Raw genomic sequence first — 27,547 nt, forward strand, 5'->3', positions numbered from 1 at the left:
TTGATTAGAAGTCCAGTAGCTTGACACAGAATCTGATTCAAGCATTTTTAAATCTACTTTATAGCATTATTTTTGTGATGATTTCCATGAAAATACTATCAATGATCCTCCTACAAAACCAAAATTGTTTCTTTTCTAGTGATGCTTATTGCCATCCTCCCCAGCCCCTCCTCCCCCAAATGCTAATAATTTTCTCTATTCCTCTTATGAATTATTTCTCTCTGATGCAATTATTTCATCTTTATGCCAAAGTTGAGATGCACATGACAGAAAATATTGAAGGAACAAGAAAATAAATCTAATTTAAAAACAAAGTAGAAGTCTAGGTGAAAGAAACAAAGCTGGAAAATGACAAGATGAAAGCATTAAAAACTACCTGATTTTTTTTTGTTGTCCATTTTTAAAAGCTGTATTCCAGTTCCTGACTTCCCAGTGTCCCTCCTCCAGAATGTACAATTCAGGGCATCAGCATCTTGGCCTCATTTGTAGTTCAAGCCTTATATTGCAATATGTTGTATAACACAATAGGCCTTGCTAGTAGGACCACCTGAAATTTCAAGGTTCTTTACAAATTAAGCTTTCAACACTATATTAAGAAGACTGTAACACTATTTAAATGTTATGATGCTGCTTTTTGGAGGAAAGAGGGGGCAAGAGAGGAATAGCAACAAGTCAAATAGCAACATCTTAAAATAAATGTTTGCATTCCCAGCTCACCAACATCTATTAGTGCACTTGGGAAAAGTAAAAAAAATGTGACTTGAGGTCTCGTAGATCATGATGGGCAGCGCTGAAAATATCCCTAAGATTGCAGAAAATTGGAAGCACAGTTACATTAATAGTGATAAGTAGTTGAAATTGGAGAGGACAGGAAGTGTTGAAGTTCTGCTGTGACTAAACTTTTAAATCTAGCTGTATTGTTATTTTGTGATTAAACATATAGTAATTACAGTGCCCTCTTCAATATTCCAGTACTCATTTTGTACATCTTTTTTGTTTACTGATAAATTAATTTGAATCTCACATAACATTTCTTCTGGTTGCAGTTATCAGTGTTGTTTCCCAGTAATAAGAGAAATTGTATGTGTAATAGTCAGTGTAGGTGCAAAAGTTTTTGAGCTATTGTGGCTATTTTGTAGTTTTTGTAGGTGCAGAAGAAACATGAAGCTGTTGTATGTGAACAGAATAATTGAAATACTAGCTGTTGTCTGTGGATCGCAGCTGTAGAAATCAAAGCAGAGGTCATGTGGTGTTACTGGAGAATATTAGAGAAAGTGTTGGAGTATGGGATGCTTTTTAAAATATTAAGAACATTAAGCCAGGAACTGAAGCGCCTTGAAATTTTAGAATTGATTTGGCATTTTTGTTATGATTGAACATACATTGCTTCAAGGTAATTTATTGAAGCGTTGGTCCTGGTCAAAAGCAAGCGTGTTTTATTTTAAGTAGGTGGATAGGAGAGTGTATGGGCTTAGATCTGTTTCTGGAGATCTAAAGACGTTTTTAACTTTACATTAGAACATAACATTCTTTCAAGACACAGTTAGTCTTGAGTTAAATAGAGGTGATCTTCAGCAGCCCTAAGAAAAGAAGTGTTGTCCGTCTTTTGAAACATTTTGAAGGCAAAAATGTTGCTTTGAATTTGAGAACTACCATTTCAGTAAGATGAAGTCAAAGTGCTGGGTTGCTCAGCTCTTGAACTGGGAGGCCTTTGTTTGCATTCCCAGCTCTGTGTTATATTCTGTGTGTGCAAGGTCTGAAATCCATTGAACAGACTGGGTCTTCCCTGAGCCCTTTTGAAAAGGGAGATCTCTTAGGGTGAGGCAGCAGGTAAACAAAATGTCTGAGAGTGCTCTCACTCAGGCTAGCAGTAATAGGCTTATGCCCATCTCAAGACAATAATCCAATTGAAAATAGTCAAAAGATTCAGAGTTGTTTTTCAGCTTGCATGTGCTCTTTGTGCAGGAATACCTGGGTTCTTTCGTCATGTCAGAAAAACCTATAAGGTTCAGCTCTGAAGTCCTATAGTCTATCTTTGGCAAGAGGTAACTTGCCAGTAAAGGAGGTGCAAGAAAATATGTAATAGTACAATTAAGATGTTTTTGTTGGTATTTTCTTAATGTACTAATATTCTTATTGCATAAAGAGGAAAGTTATTTTTTCCCACAGAGGAAATATAGGGCATGTAATGAGGACACTGATTTCCTTCCATAGGTGCTATTTGTCTTATCCTGCATTCCACCTACCTAGTCTTAAATTCCAGCTATTTCTTCCAGAATTAATTTGAATAGCTCTAATAAACTTCTGTCCCTGAGCCCAGTTGAGAAGACTACGTCAAATTCTTACTTAATTTCCTAGGAAAGGAAACTACTTTGAGTTACTGGTATTATTTTTTTAATTAATTGAAGTAACGAGAGCTCACATCTTGCAACAGAATATTCAAACAAAATTTATTCGCACGAAGACTTGGAAAATATAAACAAAGGAGTCCAAACTTAGATTAGTCTATTGTTTGGAATAGCTATAGAGTCTGTCCAGTTCTTTCCTAAAGATCCCCTTTAAATAATGAAAGGCCACCCTCAGGTTACCTCATAGCTTTCTTTTCTCCAGGCTGAAGAGCCTCAGCTCTCTCAGCCTGTCCTTGTGGGAGAGGTGTTCAATTGCATGGATCATTTTGTGGCTCTCCTCTGGGTGTGCTCCCGCAAATCTATGCCTCTTCTGTACTGAGGACTCCACACCTGGATGCAGTACTCCAGTTGAGGCCTCCTAGTGCACAGAAGAGGGGCAGGATCACCTCGCTTGACCTGCTGGCCATGCTTCTTCTGATGCAGCCCAGGGTACAGCTGCCTCATGTCCAGTTTCCCATCCATTGGTACCCCCAGGTCTTTTTCGGCAATGCTGTGCTCAGTCCTTTCATCTCCGAGTTTGTATTGCTAATAGGGGTTGCTTTGACGCAGGTGCAAGATCTTGTATTTGGATTTGTTCACCTGGACCCACTGCTCAAACCTGTCTAGGTCCCTGCGGATGACATCCCATTCCTCTGGTGTGTGACCACACCCCACAGCTTGGTGTCATCCAAATAGATACTCTGAATAACCTGAATTCTGCCTGAAAAGTCCTCAAACGTAACTACTATTTGGTCCTGTAAATCCCTTTCCGTCTCTGTTTTTCCCTTCCTGCATCTAAAAGCTTCTTTTCTATAGCCTTTACTAATTTTACTGCTTGTAGAGATCATTAACTATGAAAAGATCACAGGTCATCTGCAAGATACCAGTAAAGGACTTAATTATTCTGTTTTCTTGACGTGCTTGTCCTGACAATCATTTGCATGCATTTTCTTCTGTGCTTGGAGAAGTATTCTTTTCCATTCAACATCTTCTTATTTGGAGAAAGTATGTTGAATTTTATTTTTCCCCAGACTTACATTCTCATTATTTGTATTTTCCCATTATAGGAAGGAGTGGTAATGTCTTTTCACTAATGCTTTTTGTTCTTAAATTTGTGTTTTAAATCTTGTCTTTGTGCCTTATGTCTTTCATAATCATGCCTAATAAAAAAAAAATTGAAAAAAGATATCCAGAAAGTTTGCTACTTCATGGAAGAGTATAGCACACCCTTTAAAATCTAACTTTGGGCTATATGGCAAGTTTTCTTTCTTGTCTTTAAAGATATTTTCTGGTATTCTGTCAACTACCTAGTTTAAAGGAACATGTTTTAAAGACAAACATAGCAATTTATTTTAATTGCTGGTATTGTATATGAGGCATATGTAAGATCAGATTTTCAGTCATCTCGTTTTTGCCTTTGACTCCATGTATTTAAATACTACATCTGTAAATGTTAGTAAAATGACCAGCTTTGTACTATAATGCAGTGTAATGCTCAATCACATGGTATTGTCAGTTTTCATTTAAAATCAACTTTTTCAAAACTTATTTCTAAATGAACTTAATCAGATTAACTTCATTTAGTCACATCTGTTCATGATTGTTTTCCCCTCTTACTAGCCATACAAATCATGAAATTAAGCTAATTATATACCATTATCAGCTGCAAAGAACTAGTTTCACAGTTTTATACCTTTTAATTCCCTGCAGGAGATTAAAGCTTGTTTTTTGTTAATATGTAAAGTGCAGTAACTTAAATGGATTTCCCTGCAGTTATTGCCAAAGGATTAACTAGTTTATTATTGTTTTTCACTATTGTAAATTGGTTTTAAAACATTACATTTTATGTGCTTTCATTGATGGCAGCACTTGTCATGCTACTGAGAAACATTTTCCAAATAGAATTGCCATACACAAGTAATTGTTGTACAGCTATAAAGCAAAAGAAAGAATTGTCCTGTCAGTGTTTATGGATGATAACATCTGATTTTTATCTTCCTCCTTCTCCCTGTTTTTTGGGGGGCTTGGGTGTATGTCCCTACACAGGTGATGATGAGCAGAGTGATTGGTTTCATGAAAATGAATCTGGTGGAGCATGTGGAATTACAGGAGTCATTCCTTGGTGGGATCAAGAAGGCTCTACAGAACTGGACAGAGAATTGCCCGACCCAGTCTTTGAAAGTATCTTAACTGGTACTTTCCCCCTCATGTCCCATTCAGGGAGGAGAGGTAAGTGACAATCATATGCAAACTGTAGAATCACTTGGGTACAATAGAAAGATGTCTGTAAAGTATGTTAAATATTGAGAACGTTCTGGAGATGCCAGTTTGTTTTTTGAATTATGTCACTTTTGAGATCTCACAAATAATCAGAAAACTGTCAATAATTACAAAAGTCAATGTAGAACTTGGCTCATTTTCATAGCCTTTTTGTTGTTGTCTTGATGTTTGCATTGAGAAGTAGTAAGTATTGCTTAAAGTGAATCTTTACTAGAGTTCTTTGACCATTTGCTTTGCTTTATGGTCAGGCTGTGTTGTTTGTAAAAAAGAATTAAGTGTTCACTTTGAGCAAGGATTGAGATTGTTACTAAGAGTATTATTTAATTTTTACTTTAAAATATTTTAAACAACAGTGGATCCATTCTGTCTAGTGGCCACAGTATTCCAGAGCTTAATACCTTTACATATAGATCCACTCTTTCAGGACTGAAGTTGTCAGACCTCACTTTTCTGCCACACTTTTATCTTACCTTACCTTCTTTCACATTCAGATATAGATCTTTCATGTGAACGGTGGTCAAATTATCTTCAGACTCCTTATCTACATATTGAACTCACTGAATTCTTACGAGGTTTATTTTCCTGATGCTTGCAGTTTTTTCAGTGGTCTTGGTCTCTGAATATTCACAGGATTTAATGCTTTTTAGTACTAATGATATTGTAAGCAATGTAAAATCTGTTTCCTGTAGTTTTATATATGTTCCGCTTATTTAGCCAGTTGAGCATAGAACCAGGATGGCATCTACAGGAAGACTTCATTTTCATTACAGCTTAGCCTTTTTTAACCACTTCCCCTTGTGTTCTTGTTTTTCCTATTAGTACGCTGGCTATATTAAATGTATTTTTGTTTAAGTAAAGGTAAATCAATAGATTATTATATAAAGGTAAATATTCTTCATTATATGGTATAGGAAATATGCTTAAACAAATCTCTACTTTTTATTTGAAGGTTTCCAGAGCAGGTTTAGTCATCTTCATGGAATGCCAGCAAGAAACGCAAAAAAGGCTGCAGGAAACCAAAATGCATTGGTAGGTCCTTTCATTGATACTAACATTTCTACGAGCCATTCTTATTGCCTTTTTGTTTGTAAGAGCATACTCCTCTCATTCTTGTTTCCTAATGTTGTGAATAGGTAATGGAAAGATAAGACTTCAGTGTCACTGCTGTTTCTGTGCTTTAGACTCTCTCTACTACAGTTCTATTTTAATTTAATATATCTGAGTGCTAAAATGGCAAAAACAATGCAAGATTGTCCCTCAGTGCTTATTTTGCGCTTTGTGTAGGAAAAGGTATTTTGGTTTTCTTATAATTAACACATTTTTCAGTATATATAGTACGTGTATATGAAAATATGTTTCTCTCCTCTTAAAAAGAAAATCAAACCCAATTAATTTCAATTTTTTCTAATTCTGATGGTGTCCTAGAATGAGTATGTGGTTGTAGCAGAAATGTTTAGTCATGGCTTGAACCAGTGATTGAGCTCCTGGTGGGAAGGCAGGGCCAACCCAGGGGAGCTCAGGTGCATACAACACACCTGACTGACTGGAAGAGATGGAGCCAGGAACCCCTTCTTTTAAGGGTTGGCAGTAGAGGCAAGAGTATCTTGCTGGAGATCGCTGTGTACCTGAAACCTTCTGAAGGTGATCAGGTTCTTTCCTTTGTGTCTCTGCTCATGACTGTTGCATTTGAGCAAGTCCTCACTTGCTGATGCCTAGGACTTTGCAACTTGACTGTTATTGTTGTGCTTCCCTTTGCATTACAGTGTTACAATACTCAATTTTATTGTTTTTCTTTCCAAAATTTGCATTGAAAATCTGTTCATAATCTCTTCTGTTTGACTGGCTAAGGGAAAAAGGCATGTGAAAAAAAATTAGTGACACACCTCTTATAGAATCAGATGTTCCTTTGGAGTGAGACTGTTCTTGAACTATGTCTACAAATAGGAATTTTGTTGTTGTTTTTTTTTTTGTGTTTGTGTGTGTCTCCAGCTCTAGGAGTAATATTTATAAATGGAGGAATAAAATTTTGCTGTCTTTGCTTTTATGTACAATGTAGGTAACTGCATTTCCTAATAGCTTTTTTTCTAAGCTAGGATTCTAATGAGTTTTTTAGAATTTTTTTCTTTGGAGGTAGTCATGAAGAGGAGAAGTTCACTTCTTAACTTAAAATGTTAAAATATAATTACTGCAGTGCAGTCTACTTCTTTCTTATCAGAAAAGCGATTGGAAGACAAGGAGAGATGGGAAAGACTATCATATGGGGATATGTTTATTATTCACTGGTAAATACTGTAGCATTGACTTTCTTTGTTACTTGAGAACAGTAAATGTTTTCAAATCCTAATTTGCCTTAATACAATAAGATAGTTCTGTGAAATGTAAGTTCCGTTGCACATGCAGAGAATAAGAAGGAACTGTTAGGAATGTAACTTTTAAAAAGAGAAGGTTTTTATAGCCATTGAAACCTCTATCCAATAATTGCCATTTGAAACAGAATAAGATGCCTTAAAACCTTGGCCTGTGATCTCTGCTGTTAGTGGTCATGAATGAGATGAATGTTATCTAGTTCTTCGTTTCCTATCTACCTATTTTTATTTTTGGTTCAGTGCTTGCTTGAGCATATCTAGGATTTGTAGCCCATTTTCTAGGCTTATTGCAATTTCACTCTGATACTTTATAGGAGCTATTATAACTGATAGGTTAGCTTCATGGTATTGATGATACATGGCTTAACTACCCTAAAAACCACCTTTTCCTCTAAATTGTAAAAAGGTGATTAAGTTTCAATTGAAGATATACTGTGAATGTATATATATGATAAAAGCCCCTAATGTTTATTTTCTTCTATGCTTTCTAGGTTATCCTTAGCCCATTTTGTCTTCCAGTCATGATATCTCATGTATAAAGATAGTATCATAGTCTGTTTTATAACAAATACAAAAGCTGATCTACTAAAGACTGATAATTCAGTTTCAGTTATTAAATATATCATTTACATAGAGTTGTGAAACAAGGTTGACATGTGAATGTACATTCTAAACCACTATGTTTAGACAGGAGAGCATATAGAGAATGGATGTGCAGTTGCCTCTTCAGATGCAGAGTTTTCTGACCTCCCTAGCAACTATTTATGTTTGTGGGCACATCTGCTGCATCTGTCTTTGCAAGAACTCATGTACTTCCTTTTAGGCAGTGATAGCTGCTTAAAGAAAATCTTTTTTAGATACTTCAGTGGCAAAAAGCAATTTAATACCTGTGACATGTGATAAAACAGAACAAGAAGTAATTACTGCTATTAGATGGTAACAGTGAAGATGAGCAGCAATGCTTTTAGAGAGATTGATATCCTGAGGAGAGAACACTGCGTACGCAACTCACTGAACAGAGTTGTGATGTGACTTCTTTCATTTTATTTTTTTGTAATGGTGTCTCTTTTTATAGTCTCATGTCTCTATCCCTTTTACACAGACTTTAAGGGAGACACAGAAAAAAGTGTATTTTCCTGCTAAGATATGTTTCCTGAAGTACACAGTATATATTCCCTCTAAAGATGTGTTGTCTGTATCTGTGGAATGTGAGCATAGAATTAGTGCTTTGTAAGGCAGTATGTGTTTAGAACTTCTTTTTTTTTTTGCATGATTTAGTTAAAGGTTTGTGCATCTAGCAACTTGAAAAGATTACTGGTTTTGAGAATGCAAAATGCAGAGGTAAGGTAATACCTTGATAGATCATCACCCTCTAGGAGAGTTTGGATGCTCAACTGTTTGGATGCTATGAGAGAAACATCAGTCTAAATGTCTGCATGATTATTTGCTATATCCCAAGGAAGGTGCCAATTTAAGTAATTTTCTCACCTTTGTTTCTAGAAGTAGCAGAAATGGAGAGCCAGGGGAAATTACCTCTTTGCAGGCCAGTTAGTGATCTTTAATGTGAAGTATCTACATCTGATGCTCAGATTCTGTCCAGATATTCTTCCTGCATTTCATTCAATGACTAGTTGTTTAAGCAAACTCATGAGACTTTCTATCATCAGTTTACTGCTTTTGAATCAAAACACTTTTTTAATAATTGTGCAACACTGCACAAACATCAGAAGTAAAACACAAAAGAGTGTAAACATGAAAAATACTGTAGAAATCTCTACTTAATCTAATGTGCAGGTTGAGTAAGTAGGTAGCAGGTAGGTAAAAACATGAGCACAAAAACTTATAGTATATATGTGTTCATTACAAATACTTATCCCTTGGATTGTTCATTCTACTTATCCAAGAAAGGTACAATCCTTAACGGAATCCATAAATTAAATAATTTATCAAGTATATATTTTGGCATGCAATTATAATGCTGAGATTTCATGTTTCCATTGCTTTGCATTATGGCAGCCTCATTTTTAACAGAACTTTCTTTGAAAAGAAATAGGAAAAGTGTTACTTGTGTAATTTATCCTGCCTGCGTCATATTTCTTGTAGCAGTTTTGTAGTTCTAGTCAGAAACATGGTTGTTACAGTTGGAAAGATTAGTGTAATGGGGAGGTGATACAAGAGTGAAATGGAAAAAAGGACAAATGCAAAGAACGCTCTCTTGTCTCTGAAGATCTAGGCTTGCAGGGAAAAACTCCACAAGAGATGGATCTCCAATCAGAGATCCTTCCCCTGTGGCAGTCAGCCCTTAAATGGGTTCTAGGAGAGGTGGAGCCAGGCTCTACTCCTTCCGGGCACACAGCTGAATTGCCTTCACCTGTGCTACCAGGGCTGACCTAGTCCTTTCCCAGGGTGCTCAGTCAGTGGTTCAGACTGTGATTCAACTGTTCCTGTACAGTGGTAAGAGTACTTTTATACCATACCAATATTTAATGAACTCTTAACAAACATATATTGTGTGAAGTTGTTTGCATGAATTCTGCAGTTGTATACGATCTAGTTTACACAGTTTCTTTACCAAAAATGGGCAAAGATGCTGCAGGGCTTTGTCTAAGGTCTCTTACATGTTTCTTTTTGCAGCTTTGGTTCCTTAACTAGGGAAAAACCTGGGAACTGATTTCTCTGGGTTACAGTGTAAAAAGCATAATCAATAAAAAATGATGCTTTCTCTCAACTGGACAAATTTTTCTATCTGTTAACTTATTATGAGTTTTGATTTTCATGATTCATAAGAAAATCTCTTTTTGAGTCTTGTTCTTAGGGATGGGATTTTTTTTTTCTCCTAGCACAGTTGTACTATTGAGCTTAACTAAATGTAGTTGCAGTTATTCAAAAATCGTGTAAGGAGTGAAAGCTATCATCTGTAGACCTGTTATCCAAGGTCTGGTTTTTGGACTTTTCTGTCAAATCCTGCAACTTTGTTTCTCTCTCACACACATGCCTCACATACAGAATCAGGTAACTACTACCATATTAATTTGATGAGAAGATGTATGGGGAATTCTTCCTGCTTTCAAGATAAGAAATTCAATTTCTAGGTATCCGCTAATTGATGAAACAGATGTATTCAGGTGCTTTTTCAAGACATATTATTTTGAAAATTGAGTGAAGTGGTATTATATGACAAATTTTTTTTTTTACAGATTCCTTCCTTAAAGAGGGAACTGAGCATTGTTTTTACAGGATTAGTCAGAAGCCTCTTCATGAATGCTGTGCTGTAGCTCAGCTCTTATCTCCTTCAAAGCTGTAGGTCATTAGCCAAAAAGGAATTACAAACATTTCAAATACCAAACATATAGATTTCAACCAAACAATGGATAGTCAGTTTTGTTGTTATTTCTGTTGCTTAAGCGTGCATTAAGATAAACAGAAATCCTCAGCTAGTTTGCAGTAGTTCAAAGGGCACTAACTCATGATGGTGAGCATCTGTTTCTTTGCATCTATTCTTAGATTTCCTTCAGACTGTGAGTTTGAATGACTTTTTTAATAAATCAATAATCGGATTTCTCAACATGTGTGGCAAAAGTGTACTTATTAATCTTTAACTATAAGCAATCCTTGATACTTAGAATCAATCTTCTAAGGCTTCATAAGTAAGAAGGAGCTGAAGCAACTGGTAGCCTAGCTACTGCTTCTTCCTTATCTCTTCCTGCATCACTACAGAAGCAGATATTTAGAAAATTCAAAAATCTCTAGTTGAAAAGTAAAAATACAAGTAACTGTAATGGTTTGTTCCAACAGTCCTTGAAAGACAAACTCTTCAAAAAAAAAAAAAAAAAAAAGTTCCTTAACAGTTGTCTTTCTTGCGTGTTCCTTAACAGTTGTCTTTCTTGCCTTTACTACTAATGCTGTTCATATGTTCTTTGTATGTCTAAAATTTCCAGCACTTCACTTCTTTTGTTTTATCTCAGCCTGTGATTGAACTATGATTTTGCAATGAGTTGAAAAATAAAGTGTGATTATAACTCATAATGAAAGGATAATACATGAAAAGTGTTATGGAATATCATTTATACTGTTAATTAAAGTATAGGTAGCTTTGAAACTTGTTTTAGTTTCATTCTTAAACTCTCTGATCCTACAAAGGTAAAGAGTATTTCTAACATGTCATGCAATCAACAGTTTATTGAGGTAACATTTTTCCTTTACCAACAAATGAAGTTATTTCTTCAGTACAACTACTGAAACAGATATTTTGTTTATACAGTGAAGAGCTTACAGTGGTGGTGTTTTTCACTTGCTATGAAAATCAGAGCATGCTTTAAATATCAAAGATTAGCTTCTGTCTAACTAACGTATATGTACTGACTTAATCCTTTTTCTTGGACTCTCACTTGCAGTACAGTGTTGAAAATGGCACCCCACTTTTGTGAAAGTTTCCCTCCTGCACTGGTCTTAAAAATGCCAAATGTGCTGCTTATTTTTTAAATGTCTGAGCACAATTCTTTGTAATTCACCTTAACCCAACCACTAAAATGATAGTTTTCTAGATAGTTTTCTTGTACTTTGTTTTACAACAGAGCAAATGTCACAATGACAGGCCTTTTATACTGTATCTCTCAAATCCTCTCCAGCAATTTTTCATATCAAATATCTTCAAAATACAGTCTGAAAAATAAAGCAGCAAACACGTGATGCATTGTACTGGAATTGAATCACCCAGGAATGTCATTTCATTGCTTTTGTAAAGCGAGATAAAATGCAGAAGTGAAGAGGTATTTCTCTACCATTGTTCTGTTACCGTGGCTCTAGTTAGTCAGTTGTAAGGAAAATTTTGCATAACCTGTTAAAAAAAAAATAACGATGGAGAAGAGGAGACAACCACGGTTCTGGTAGGTGTGACTTCACTGAATTCTCTCCAGTCTAGAAACTAGAAGATGAATGGATTGTTGTTAGGGATAGTTCTGGCATTCTTTCTAATTTTGCAAAGAAATGTTTAATTCTAGAATTAAAAAGCCTAACGAGAATGTAACATAAAATTTTGACATTTTGAGAATGGTCTGCAAAATGTTTGCTACCATTTCATTTCTTGAAATAAGAAAATCAAATGGGTATATCTGAGCATGGTTTCAAAGAGGAAGTAAAGCTATAAATTTCTTGGAACTGACTGCTGGTACTTGCTATCTCATGATGTTTACAGTAAGTGTCTTGTTTTTACAGCAAGTATACATGTATCAGAAGGCAGAATGGATCCTTTTCTTTAGAAAAGGAGCTGTAGGATTTATTTTGTATGTTTTTCTAAGATCTTCAGAAAGAAGAGCTTTAGTTTCTGTAAACATTCAGCAAGCATCAATGAATGTTGTAGATGCCGTTTCTTCTTGTATGGAAGAATTCAGTGATGCACTTTTGCTTCGTATATTCTTTTGCGTGAGATACCTTTTTGTTGGACTGCTCCTCTTCTGCTGGCTGTCATACAACAGCATATAAGGGAATATTGATGGGAAGGTTCAACCTTCACACCTATGACATTGTGGACCAATATTGTAAGATAAAAATAGGAGTCAATATTTTTGGAGCAGGTCTTGAATATATAAGCAGTAAACTGGATTAGGTATATTACCAGGACAATAAAAAGGGTTGCTGGCATATGTTACATCCAGATGAATTGGAGTGGTTCAATAATTATTGGTCCTTGCAGTTTAGTTACTGTCCCTTTGCTTAGGGCACAGTAGCTGTATTGTATTCTGTTGTTGCTTTTTTAAAGTTTATTTCTAAGTGAATTAAGAGATGACTGTAAACCATTACAACTGATCGCTTTATCCATTTTACTTCTGATAACTACTGAAAATATGTTCCTGTCAGTCCCTTGCAATTTCATTTAGCAAATTCAAATTTCTTTTGTTTTCTCTGTATTAACTGCAGTGCCTAATTTGACAGATGCTTTTAACACCTGCATACTTAAGTATGAAAATAACTTTTGTATTTTGTTGTTTCTCAACTTCAACTTAGCAGTCCTGCAGATAGTAGTTTTAAATGTCAGGAAGTAAATTTATCCTCAGTTCTAAGAACTAAAAATTGTCTTATTTATGTGGTCATATTTACTGCCAGCTGATGAGCAAACTGTTTTAACTGTCTTGTTTTAAATGTATATTTTTAAACACATGTAAAATTCTTTATTGAGTATTAGACAAAATCTATCCCATTTTCCTTTCTCCTTTGATGCACTCCTGTTGCATTGCTGAGTTCTAGAAGACTTAGTATGCAAAGACCTTAATATATATATATATATAGTGGATTTACTGTAATTTGTTTTTTTTTTTTTTTGTCTCTGTAAAATAGAGTCCAACTGAAGAAAGGAAATCTTTTTCTTTTCTTGTTCCGTACTGTTACTTTTTGAAAATGCATGCATACAGTGATTGACATTTTGTTGTTGAACTTCTGTCTTTTCTTCTTTGTAAATCTGGGATCTAATCACTGATGTAAATCTAAGGCAATTTAAGACAATTTACAGTCCCTAGAATAAGAGCGTTGCCTGTTGAAAGTTACCATAAGGCAGCTTTCCCTTTCCTATGCACTGGAATATAGCATGTAAGCAAAAGATGGGAAAAAAAAAAAAAAAAAGGACTGCTGAACTTTCTGAAAAGCTACTATTTCATTGTTAGTTGGTCATAAATATTTTAAAACTTATTGTTATCTCTTGCTCAGAAGAACAGTATGCCTATCTGCATTTTGCCAGATTGTCAAAAAAGCATGTAATAGACACAGCATGTATAATACTTATAAATTGTGAAGGTTTCATTAGAGCTTTCTTTGTACACAAACTGGTATCTTTATTAAGTTAATTCCCTTATATCAGTGACGTATATGCATATTTTCTTAAAGCTTTAATGTGATTTTTTTCTTGTAGGAAGGCAAATTCAACTTCATTTGCATAGTGTTTTACTGAATCTTGTATTAAATATTACTAGAATGTGGAAAATGTTCTAAAAATATTTGGAGGTTGATGGATTAGTACTCTTCAAAGGGAAACAAAACACTAAATATTTCTAATCCTGCATTATTTACCGCATGGGTGGTTAAATGCTACTTTAAGCCTCATAAAATTAAAAGGGAGAAATCTGCCAACTGTAGCAGGAATTGGATTTAGGAAGAGTGGTACAGAGCCAAAATATTGCTACAGAATTAGATGTCAAAAATCTTCTTTAATAGTAGATATATAGTTCACAGTGCCTGGTTATGATTAATACATTTAATCTAAATCACTGAAAGTTGCTCTCTCCTTTTCCATAAAATACAATAGGACACAAATCAGTTTTACTGTAGGTGGATAACAATTGGAAAATAATGCATCTTCCCGCCCAATAAATTGTCAGTTATACCTTTTAACTAAAATCGATTCATCTTCCCAAAATTTATTACAATTTCTAATAATAAATCTTTTCAAATGTTTATTCATTTGCTTTTTGATACATTTGTGCCACTTTTGCTATGGTCTAATGTTTTTTCTTTTGATTCATTGTAAATTAGAAAATCTATTTTGAGTCAATTTTCTAGTTAAGAAGTTAAAATCTATAACCTAGCCTTTTTTTCATAGTCTCCTTTGCACATTTTAATACCCTTGAACTTACAATCCAGTAAATTCTGATCAGAAGGTGATTAAAAGACTTTTTCACTGCAACTTCTTGACTGAGGGCCAGATTCATAAAACAAGTACTTAGGAGATTGTTCGCTGCTTTTCTCCTGTGCTTCTCCCTGTTTCAAAGAGGAGGGCAGAAAGAATTGTATCAGATGAACAGATGCATAAGATTTAGCCTAAGATTTTTAGTACAGATGATCAGAATTGCTACCTTGGAATTAAAAGCCAACTGTAACCATGCAGAGTGTGATATAAGCCTCCTTTTGTTGTCTCTTTATAGCAGTAACACAATAATACTTCTGGAAATAATTAAAGCATTCTGCATTGTTTCTGTAATTATCCAGTATTAACCTCTGAAGGTACGGTCATCTTGTTCTTAAAAATGTTCTTAAAAAAAATATATATATATATATATTATTTCTTTTTTTAAGAAGAAAATATTTCAAAAGAAACTTCTTTTTGCTTTTCCTAATGATTGATCTGCTAATCTTATCAGTGCAATTGTGTTCACTGTTCAGCAGTTTCCTGCTCTCTATCTAATAAAATGTGTCAGAGAGGAATAGTCTTAGTTTTTTTCTAAATCTTCTAACAGACATATTTCCTGTTCTCATTCAGTAAAGTAGTGTGATCTTTTACTTTTCTGTCAAGGATTTCATATAAGAAGCTTGACCTAATATGTAGGCACATCAAATAAGCTTGATATAGTATGTAGGCACATCAAGTTACCTAATGTACAAGTTTGTTTTGTTTTGTAATATAAATGCTGGCAGAAAGTGAGGAGAGGGCAAGGAAGTGTTTCAAGTGTACGTGCGGGAAGATGACATTGATAATTTGAACTTGATCTTTAGCATCATTTTTTGGTAAATTTGCTTAGGTGAAAGCATCTTGGATTTTGAAGTGATTGATTCCAAAGTTGTTTTAAGAAAAAAAAAAAATCATTTGTGTGGATGAATTGGAATTCATTAATTTTACTAATTGCTCAGTGAAGAAAACAGATGTTTTCTTAGGCAAAGATCAGTCTTTAATTACAGGTCTTAGCTACTCATCTAAAAATAGTGTCAATATGTTAATGCCTCTAAAGTTAATTTTTTATATTTCTGTGGGAATGCCATTCTGTTATATGTTTGTTAGACCTTACCTTAGTGCAGTTGAATCATATACAAACATAAATCTGATACAAAAAGTATTTACAACAGTATTTGTATGTCATAATGTATCTATTTAGAAAGCTCTTTAAGAGCAGGTTGGTTAGGTATTACTTTTTGAAAATGTCAAAATTGATACTATCCAGTTAATCTATTTCTTGTTATAAGATGCATGTTACAAAAATACTGAAAACAACTGAAACTTTCAATTTATGATTCCGGAAAGGATGAGTTTCTAGCTATTATGCGAATCTATATGAATACAGAGTCTCCTTAGGACTCTTATTCAAAGTTACGTACTCTGTAGAAACTACCATAGAATTGTGAGCTTGGTTTTCCCTTTAGCAAACTGTTTTAAATATGGTGTTGGTTCTGAATGCTTTAAATATGTATTTTTCACTGCCATGGGGTGGTGGAGATCACCTAACTAGTACTGGTAATTAAAACTACTTTTTGAAGGCAGCATTGGTTAGCAGCAGCCTTATAATGCACATGCAAAAAGAGTAATTGTCACGTGCTTGGAAAAAGCGCCAAATGGAAGTAAACTAACAAAGCATCACTAAATGTAGTTGGTAAAATAAATATTTAATAGAGTATGCCAATGCAGAGCTAGAGATGAACTGTGAGATCCAATAATTGTGATACTAGAAAAACATGATTATAATTTAAACATCTTTAAATTCATTATTTCAAATTCAGTATATTCTCAAGATTTTTTTTGTTCAGATCTTACTGTTTTCCAGCAGTCTTTTTTTTCTTTTTATTTCAGAAGATGCATATCTTGCATGGAAGAAATTTCTTGTAACTTCTCAGTTATGTGTATGTGATCGTGATTTCCTCCAAAATAACATTGAAATACGTGTACGCAATGCTAACATGAAATGATAAAACATAAGTCAATAAAAACCTTTAGTAGCAAATTCCAGTGATAGTTCAGATGTTCCATTATATTCTTCTCCTTCCTTTAGATGTTACGAGCTGGAGAGATGCTTTCTAAAATGTTTAGGTTGGTTGGTTTTTTTTTGTTTTTTTTTTTTTAAGTTTTGGTCAGGCAAATGATTTAGCTTCTTCTGGAAAGTGTGATTTGTACATAGAAGCATAGAATAGTTAAGGTTGGAAAGGTTAACCCAAGTTAAAAGGCACAAATGTACTGTATTAGGTTAGATTGCATCCTTTGCATGCAAAGTCTGCCAGCTTACCATGTAGTGATGATAAAAATATATATATATTTATTTCATCAATTATTTTGCTACTATTTCAGTAAAAGCTAAGACTATCGCATACAATTGATCATGTACTGCTTGTTACTGATTCTTTGAGAGAGGATGGTAGTCTTCCAGTTAGTGTTGTTGTGTTCCAGTTAGTGTTGTGCAGTAAAGAAGGTAAAGAAATGAAGCTTCAAAATAGTTGAAATGGCACATTAATCTGTGAAGAAAGTATTTGAATTAATAGCTCTTGGTGTTCATTGTGGCTATTTTGCTATGATAGTAAATGTTTATTTTCATTCAGCTTTCAGTTGCTATGATGATCTACTGTGGAAGTACTATTCTTGAAAGAAGGGTAACATTGCCTCCCCTGCATAAAAGTGTTTAGGGAAGAGGTTGATGTTTAAATAGTTTGCCGTAGAAGGAAAATATTATCCTTGAGGCATTGTCCACTATGCTGTCTGTGGCTTTCAAAGCGTGTTCCTAACTGCAGTTACTATTTCTTATGCCTTCAAAAGAAGATAGACATACTCTCTTTGTCTACCTTAACCTAAAGGAAGAAATAAAACTGCCTGGAGATTCAGGTACATCTGGCATTCCCTTTATTTTACTCTGCCTTGCTGGAGGAGCTGTAAGTGGCCAGCCATGCTGTCAGTGTACACGTAGCCCAGAGGTCTCAAATGGCATTGACTTGCACAAAATAGATTATTCCAGTAGGATGACAGAGCTGGTCGGCTGTTAAGAGAGCTAATCAAAGCAGACACAAGCCGAAGTATAATACCAGTTATAAGAAACTCTGCTGGCATCAGACTAATTAAACATAAACACCTAAAGCATTCATTTATTTCTTTATCAAAATTATCAAACTGATGAAGTGCCCACAGCTGGGGAGAGGTGGGACTTTTTGACCTCACTTAACCTTTCCAGTATAGCTAAGAGGATTTGTCTTGGCAGCCCCCTCTCCAAGGGGAGATCAGTGAAACCATTAATGATCTATTTCTTGGCAAAATGCCTGACAAATTCTTTCAGAGCAGACTTTTTCAAAGCTTTACACACGTTCCTTAACTCACATCTTTTAAGTTTGAACATTCTGAGGAAGTTGGTGGCTCTCGTGTAGGTTTGTAAGTAATTCTACAACTTTGAAAGTCTGTGTGCTTTGTATAGATGACTCCTTTGGATTCACGTGCACAGTGTTGCTTAGTATCAACCACATTTTGTGTGGCCTGACAAAACAGAATTGCTTACTATTGTTTCTTTGAACTGCAGCACCTTTGTGCTTAAGAATTCTTCTCTGAAGAACAATTTGGGGAAGGCAGGAAAATTCCAAGCACTCAAAGTGGTAATCCAGAACTGGATTGCTCTTGCATGGGTTCCTTCACCAGCCATGGATCTTTGGGGTCATACCTCCCTCTCAGTCTCCTTTTCAGTCCTTGCTCAGGTGGCTTATTTGCTTCAACAGCTCTCCTTCTCTTTTATGTCTTCTGCCTTGCTCCTTATCTTGTTGTCACTTGCTCTTTGTCATGTACTATTCCTGTCCTGCTATCATCTCTTGTCTCCTCTGTTCTTAAGCATGTTGTAGAGCTAATGGGAACACCTCTAACTCCATCTGCATGATGGGTCTGTTGTCAAGCCAATTAATACCAGGTGCCAGAGAGCAGTCCCTTGCCATGTCCTACACAGGTCTCACCTGCAGCTTCTTTCTCTGTTAAAACCCTGCTACCTATGCCCGATGCAAGATAAATAGCTTTGGCTGCGTTTGGATATGTAGATGTTTACAGCAGTATGACGAGAAACTTGAGGAGAATAGAGTGCAGGGAAAAGTTATTTTCAGAGGTGTTATTTTTTCATTTCTCTATCTCTAAGGTTACTTATGCAAATAATTTGCTTTGGTAAAAGGAAATTTAGGACTAAAAACTTGAGTACGTAGGCATGGCAAAAAATGTTCCCCTTTGTGCCTGGATATCCATATGTATATAGCTTATTAATGCCAACCGTATTTTAAGAAAGTAGTCCAAATTAATTCTATGGGACCAGCTTACTTCTTAGCAAGGAGAAATAAATACACGTAACACAGTGGTTAACTTCTCTAGAAGCTAATATTTCACTGTAATGTAGAAAACTACGATTTTAGTAACTACGTTCACTATACCTGATGTAATCATATTAATATGATCCCTGCTTTGATAATGATGTAAAATATAATCTCATACTTTACAGAGGAAGGAACTGTTGTCTTTGGTTCAGCAATCTCAATTCACAGAGACTAAATTCCAATCATTTCATCCAGTCCTAGCTTGGTATTTTCAATTAGTTTAGTATTTCTGAGCTCTTAGATTTAACAAATTCTGAAGAACAGAGACTTGGATGGAGTTTAGACTCTGTAAATCTGAGTTTCCATTTATGTGGGTTTTCACCTCTCTCTAATAGCTGGTAATACCTTCACTTCCATTTAATAAGAATGAAAGAATACATATTGAGTCACAGGGGAGGGGGGCTATGGATTATCAACATATAATTATTTGTGTTTGTTGATTTCTGTAATCATCATAATATATCACCAACTTCTCAGTTCTGATTGAATGTATAGCAATAAAGCCTAATTTAGTTTTTGATTAAATGCATCCACTTCTAAGCTCTTGATCTGTAGTAGTTTGTGAATGTACTGAAAAGGATTCAGGTTGCATCTTGGAGGGAATAATAAAAAAAAAAAACAGTGATTCTGGAATACTGTCAGAAGAACCTTGAAATTGAATTACAGCTTTAATATTCAAACTGGGGCATGTATTGTTATTTGTGATATATGTAAAATGACTTTTATAGATGAAATTTAAAATCGGTGACGCAGAATAGGGTTTATAGTGCATGGGCTTTAAGAAGAGCAAGGAAAGATGTTTGATGTAAAGCATGTGGCAGAAAGATGCATATTTATTAAATAAAGTAATTTTAAAATGGGTGTATGATGAAAAGAAGATTGTTCTTGCTGATATTATTCAGATGATATTCTGTTGCTAGAAACAGATTCAAACTGTTTTAAGATTTTTATTAAATATCTTCGTATTTATTAGAAACAATTAAAATAGAAATACTTACCTTGTGAAACAGTATAAATTAGCCTGGTCAAATCTTAATGTTTGAGGCTTTCATTTCCAGAAGTCTGATGCTTTGTACCATCATATCAGTATCACCTACATTTCTAATAAAGTACTATGGCTTCTCACATAATTTCACTTCAGTTTTTATAAATGTATATATCACTTTAAGCCTGATGTAAAGCTGAGTATGCTTTGCCATTAAAGAGTAGCAACAGCAAAGATGAAAAGCAGCAGCAACCCCTGCTTGGCAATGCATTAGCCAGAACCTACCAAATAGGACCCCACTACAATTAATTTCTGAGTTTGTGTTTTGATGGTAGCTTTAAATACAGCTTAGCTGTTAGAAATGAAAACATTTATGCTCTCTGCATATTGGAAATGAAAAGAAAGTACAAAGAGGAATGTCTTCTCGCTCTTCCTAAGAACCCAACTGCAGGATTCCATTTTGAGTTATTTAATCCAATCTCTCAGTTCAAATGGTCTATTGCAGTACTTACAAGTAAAATTATAATTAGTCTCTACCATTCATTGCAAATTTAGCATAGCATCATGGTGAATGAACAGTTGACCTTATTAACAGTAATTTGTTATGATCAAAATTGTAGCTCAAATTTCAAATTACTATAAACTTGATGAATTCATTTGCAGAAACAGCAGAAACTTTGATTATATGCCAGGGAGTAGCAAAAAGAGCAATAGTGTTGCTAAGAAAAATATTTCTCTTTATATCACCCTTACATATCACTTTTTAATTGCTTACCTTATAAACAATTACAACTTTATAAACTTAGGACTAGTAATTTCATTGGTGAAGTATATTCTAAAGATTTTCTTTAAGAATGAATTATCTCTCTGTATCCTTCAGTCAGTCAGTGATGAATACAAATTGAGAATTGCAAAAAGTAACTTCACAGAATATGTTAGTTAAAACTTCCCTAACTTGAGATCCTTTTGAGTTTGTCCCAGCTTGCCTGCTGCTGCTTCTCAAATAATTAATGTTTAGGTACATTGTTAAAGAATCTCCCACTCTCCCTTTTATTAATAGTTTCATACCAACTTTTTGTTTTTGAATTTGCTGAGTGCCTTGTACTGACAGAAAAGAGACTTTTTAAAAACATATTATGGGTAAAATTTTATATATATCTTTTTTTGTGTGTGTGGCATCTATGATTTTATGTCCGTATTCATTTGTGAAATTGAGAACGGATTTTAAATTTGTACTCTTTCAGTAAAAGTTTAGTGCAATTAATACACCTAAGACTGCAAAACTAGGAAAGCTAACAGTGGTTTTGAAGTAGCAAAGAAAGAATATGTGCATTAGTAGAAGCAAGTGGGGAATGTTTATTTACCCTTGGGACTTTGAGAGCTAGTTTTCCTCTTCTTTTTCTGATATCCATTTTACTGATAGTTGCCTGAGTTTGAACTTCTTGGCAATAGCAAGTAGTTGGACCAGAGTGCGAAACAAACATTGAGCATTTCAATCTTTTTCTTTTTGTATGCAGTGTGGATGGTGGTTGTTTTTTTTTTTTAAAAAAAAAAAAAACTTCATTAGGTAAATAGACTAATACTAAATAGAGTTCATTTCAATGTGTTTTTATTTTTAGTACTGTTTTTATTTCAAAAGGTTTTTTTTTTTATGTTGTTCCTTGCTTGCGCCTAAGTGTTAAACTATTTTATCTTGTCAGGAATACACAAGAAGAAAACTCTTATTTGTATGTGCTAAGAGCATCTGCAGTTTGAGCACTTTTAAATTAAAATATATCACTTGTTCCAAATGTATTGATTTATACATCTCTTTGTCAATATTAAGTAGAGCAACTTTTCCAGTAAGTTAAAAGAGATGTGGCAAGGCGGATTACATTTAGTGGATTGGTTTAAGTTTATATTTTCTATGTTACCTGTTTGTGTATTTCTTGTTCTTTTGCCCTTTATTCTCAATCTCTGTTACAGATATTTGAAATGTCTGCTGACAATGCAGACAATTGCACTGTGAATTAATACAAAGTTCAGGCAATTTGAATATGACACAACTTAAGCTTTCTGTGCTTTAAACTCTAAACAAATTTAGTTAATTTAGTTAAAAGGCAATTCTTCTTAAGTCAGCATTTAAATTTATGTATTTATTTTTGGTGGTGGTTTAACACCTAAAAAAACTTGAAATGAGCTTTACAAATCTTAAGCTTAAAGATGATAAAATAATTATGAATTCTCAAAATGACCAAATGTACTGTAAGTGTTCTTGAGTAAAATTTTAGTTCTGTGCTTTTTTTTTTTTGACTGTGTTAACAGCTATCTCTTCTTTCTACTTCTTTTCTTCAGATAGCTGCTTGCTGTGTACAAGATTTACCATTGCAAATACTTTCTTCTTCTCTCACTTCTATTCTTTTGTACCTGAAGGTTAAATTTTTTCATTTATTCTAAGTAATCGTATGACGAATTACATCCTCTTACATGCTCTGTTAAAACATCTTTGTCCATATCTGTGACTGTTCAACATGCTCTGCTGATTGCTGAGCCGGAGTACAGGTGAAATGTAAAACTGGATATAACACTTATATATTGAACCTAGCTAATGTACCTGGTGTGAATCAAATATTGTAAATGTGAGCCTTTTTGTTTGTTTGTAAACATTGTGTTAGTAATCATGCTTAGTAAGCCCACATGAATATTTACAAATGCAAGGTAAGTCCACTCTGGGATAGATGAACTCCTGTCTTTCACTGTCATTCCAACTGCTTAAAATCTAGGAAATGACAGGCATTCTGCAAACTGGGTACATAGTTTCCATGTTCAGTGGTATCACATTGCTGCTGCTTGCAAGAGTCTTATAACCATTGGATCATCTAAGAATGCTGTTGAATTCTGTGATGTCTGCTCTGTACACATGCAAGGAAAATAACTTTTTCCCAGAATGTCGTACCTGTATACACTATAACTTAGAAGAAAAAAAAAATTCTACAGCTTAGTTTGTCTCCCCAACTTGCATTGAACTTCTTGGTAGGTTGTTTTATCCATTATCAGTCTCTGGATGGAAATTCAGTTATCTTGCTGTTTTCAACGGGATATTCTATGGGAATTAGGCAGTCTATCATCAGTTTTCCTCTGCATTCCTACCTTATTCTAATAATTTCAGAAAATCCTAGTTAAATTCGACAGTCCTTCAGAAATAAATGGTTGTTAGATACCTTACATTTCTTGAGGAAAAAAAGTTCCCAGCCTGAGGTGACAACCCTAGATTTAATAATTCCCAGATGAAAGGCTGTGGCATAAACTCAGTTATTAACATGAAAGAAACCCATGTGGGAATGACCTTATAAATGCTTCAACGTTTGATCAGTGTTTGTTCTTTTGTTAGACCTCAAAGTCAGTTAAATGTCGTATGTAAAGCCATAAGGAGCTAGGTGGAGTTGCTTGTTTTCTTTCCAGTTAACAGTATCTCTATCCAAAATAAATCATGAATAAGTAGAGATTACTGTTTCTGAAGGATTTATACTAGTTAAGTTTAGTTACATCTAGTAAACACTATCTTTCACCCTTAATTATTTTGACAGTTATTTATATTTCAGTTCATTATAATAAAGGTTTTTTTTTTTTTAATTACAGAAGCTGTACTGAATTCTTTATGATGTGTCTAGATCTGTGGCTATAGTGACCTCTGATTCTTCAACTTTTGTCTGAGTATTTTAAAAGTATAGTGTGTTCCTGTTTTATTAGTGTATAAGGTTAAATTTCCCTAAGGTACTGATAAAGAAGATTCTTGGCAAAATTTCAAGAAGGTTGAGTCCCTTGACTTTCAGGAATGATGGGTCAAGGAGGAAACAAACATGCTTCCTGTTAGCACAGAATAAGAATTAGGTCTTAGCTAGTTATAGTCAGCTGAAGCATATAATGGGAAAGGTAGTAGTAGAATTCATAAGAATTCTTTGGATTTGGAATGTATAGAAAGTATGTTTATTTTGATCAACCCTATTTAGTATCAAGTAAAACAAGGTAACCATTTTACATGCATCTTCATACTTTCTTTTTTTATCCTTCACATGGAATTTTAATTTCCACTCAAATTCAACAATTTCTTCTAAATCCTTATCACATTTTATTATATCACCTGCAATCAGGTTTATTAGCTTGGTTTATTAGGACCAAATAGGCAAACTGAAAATTATGTTGATAGTAAATTCCTTGAATATGACAAATTCTTCTTCGGTTTGTGTAGAAACATAATTTGTGGCTCAGTACTGCTGATCATGGATGAAAACTCATACCATAGCTGTGTAATTCTGTAGACATTCAATACCTTTGCTAGAAATAATTATTATTGAAAAATAATAACATTCAGGAGAGAATTTTACTCAGTCTGTCTCCTGGTTTTGCCATGTTTGTCAGTAGTATTGGCATCTTTGTTAGGTAATAAAGGCAAAACATGCATACTTCATCACAGCTTCATGATTAGCTTTATTATTATGTTGATTTTGTCCCTTATACTGGAAGTTGTATATCAGTAAATCTAGACCATAAGAGAAAATTGTTTGCTAAGAGTTTTTTGTGTAGTTGTTCCATAGCAACACAACTCTCACAGATTTAGTGTTTAACGAGGAATTGAGGAATTATCATAGTAGCTTCAGATAATGCCTGGTTGTGGTTTGATAATTATTATGTTGCAATAAATGATGGGTAAGAATTCCAACTCTGCCCTTTTTCAACATAGTCTGCAATATTTGAAAAGATTTAAAAATATAAGTTAAATCCTAAATGTCTAGAGTGTGCTGACTTTGTGGGGATTGCTACATTTAATTGAGATTTTTTTAAGGTTTTGTTTATTTAATTAAATTTCTCAAGAACTAAGAAAAATACCTCCAACATAAGTTAGCTGTATTACTTTGTGTCATGCAGATAATTGAGGTTGAAGTGAGTTCTCAGTTTAATCTCATGTCATATGCTCTTGCCTTAGTGTACTCCAATACTCTAGGTTTTCACCTGGTTTTGTGATTGTCTTGAACAATAATGTATATACTATATTGATAGATATAACTGCTACTTTCAGGACATTATAGAGTTAAAAAACCATATTCTGTATGAAAATATTTCTTATCTGAGTATCTTTCAGGCTTTTTTAGTAAAAAAAATAATAATTAAAAAAAAGCCAGAACAGCAGTGCTAGCTGTATACTCAGTCATCTGCTTAATCCTTATCCCCTTTGCATTGTCAATACCCATCTAATTCCACTTTAACAACAGTAATTGGCTGATGGAGTAGCAGATATAGATTTGTTTTCCTGATGACTCCTTGACTTTTTTCCTCTGGTAATACTAATAGAATTCCAAATCCTTACTGGTGTGATCATGTCATGAGCAGGTCAACAGTCATGTCAAGGTCCTATTGGAAACTTCATAGCCAACATCTTAATTTAGACTTAGCTATCTTTTTTCTTGTATGTGCAATTGTAAGCAATTCTTTCAACTATCACACTCATTCCATTATAACACAATTCATTTGATGCAAAGGGAGATGGTTCTGCATGTGAATTGTTTACTGAATGTTGTCCAAGTACAAATCCAGTAAGTTTCTTTTCAGATGTAATGCATTATATGAATTATGTCAGAAGCTTGAAGGAAGAAAAATATTGCTTATTTGTTATGATTTTCAGTTATTTCAGTCTTTCAGTTAATGGGAATTGAAGCAGGCATTTTTGGGTTTCTAATGTTTAAGGAAAGCATGTCTTTTAAGAAAAACATGGATGTGGAAGGTTTCTTGTGGCTGAGTTTATACAGTGGTTTCCTGCAACCAGAAGGAAAAATCTCATTTCTTTCTCTCAAGATTTTTTCTTTTTTAAACTCAATTCTAGTTTTTACGCCTTTCTCATACCTTTTGGTTCTTCCTCTTGCAACAGTTCTGGGTCACAAGGCCCAATTCTGAGTTACGTCAGTTACCAGAACTGGGGGGAAGGAGGAAAATCAGATTTTTCTCTCTAGATTAGATTTCTGTGATAGGAAAATGAAGTTGACAGCAGGATGAAAATGGGGGGAAAGTAGGGCAGCCCTGTTCAGCAGTAGTGAGTCATTTAGGACAGGCTGTGTTTCTTGGTGGGATTTTGCCTTTAGGTTTTGTTTATATAACTTAGAATTGAGAAATGAAACCAACGCAACACAAGCTCATGAAGCTTTAAAACCTGTCTGGGTTTGGTGGGCTAATGACAGTCTTTCTCATTCTCACACACTTTGTCTTTTCTATTACTTGAAGCTTCATACTTATTTTTGGCACCAATATATATTCGCTGTGGGAATGGAAAGTGTCTGCTGTTGCCTTTAGAGGACTTGAAGTAGCATTGCGAAAGTTCTGTTATTGACTTGAGTAAGAACAGAGTAAACTGCATATACTCACATTGTCCAGAAAAAAAAAAGCCTCTAACAAGCACTTTTTTTTCTTAAAATGTGTCAGATTTAATTGAGTAGTTAAGAGCCAATTTTGGCAGAGACTTCATCTCACTTAGTCTTTTGGCTAACTTAATAGTATTCAACATTGAAAGGGTGCATGCAGCCTCTTGATTTATGTTCTTGACCAGGTGCTTAAATTTTACAGGGAAACATTTAAATTCAAGTGCTTTGGTAGTCCTATATCAGAAGCAATGCCTATCTTGGGAATTACCACTGTTAAATCAGCAAAGAATGCTAACCAGCCAGAGTCTACAGCTAGCTTACTGCTGTATCCAAGTTCTCTCTTTTTATCATCTGTCTAAAACCTTCATTTTGTGAAGCTGTTGACCAGTTATAGTGAAGTGAGCCATTGGTGACAGTTCTGTCTAATGTGTTAGCTCATTGTCTTAACGTTTCAGCGTGAGTGATACTCCTAAAGGAGAAAGGAAGGGGGAAAACAAACCCCTCAGAGTGGAAAACTTGCTTTTTGGCAGGGAACGTATCTTCTCTATTGGGTTTCTTGTGCAAAGCCATCCCGAGGTGGGTCTTTCACTTCCAATTTAAAATATGGGTAGGTCTCAGAGTGATTCTACCAAATATCTTAAATGTGCTTACCAAAATGTTATTTGCATTTAAAAAAAACAACAAAACCTGCTTGAGGTAAAAATTCATACTGTGTGTTTCTGCTTTAATTGATAGGAGTTCATCCATTACTTCTAACATGATTACAGCTTGGGATTTTCGTTACTAGCAGACTTATGTTTTACTTGCTTGTTCTTATTTTCTGTTGTTCTCACACAGTAGTAGGTACTTTCAGATGTAAAAATCTCTGTCCCTGCCACAAGGAGGTAAAAACAGATGTGCAAAGAAGATTGAGGGAAGTAGTGTAGTGGGGTATTTGACTGTTGACTGGTAAATAAGAATAAGCTGATTTTTTAAAAAATATTTTTTTTTAATTAACTTGTCAGTATAAATCAGCTGTTTTTCCCATGGGCAGCATTGCAGATGAGGGTCTTCCAAAGGGAATTAACT

The 27,547-nt window shown here is 34.5% G+C and overlaps 1 protein-coding gene across 3 annotated transcripts in view; it reads left to right on the plus strand.

Moving 5' to 3' along the window:
- The window catches only part of GPATCH2 (G-patch domain containing 2), a 106,338-nt gene that overhangs the window by 14,381 nt on the left and 64,410 nt on the right, over positions 1 to 27,547 (plus strand). For all 3 annotated transcript variants that reach the window (XM_090135025.1, XM_031595860.2, XM_090135024.1), the window contains exons 4-5: positions 4,434 to 4,616; positions 5,617 to 5,696. In XM_090135025.1, coding sequence (XP_089991151.1) covers positions 4,434 to 4,616; positions 5,617 to 5,696 — 263 coding nt within the window. The remainder of the gene's footprint in view (positions 1 to 4,433; positions 4,617 to 5,616; positions 5,697 to 27,547) is intronic.

This window comes from Phasianus colchicus, chromosome 2 (assembly GCF_987193195.1).
Source record: "Phasianus colchicus chromosome 2, bPhaCol1.hap1.1, whole genome shotgun sequence".
Classification (NCBI taxonomy): domain Eukaryota; kingdom Metazoa; phylum Chordata; class Aves; order Galliformes; family Phasianidae; genus Phasianus; species Phasianus colchicus.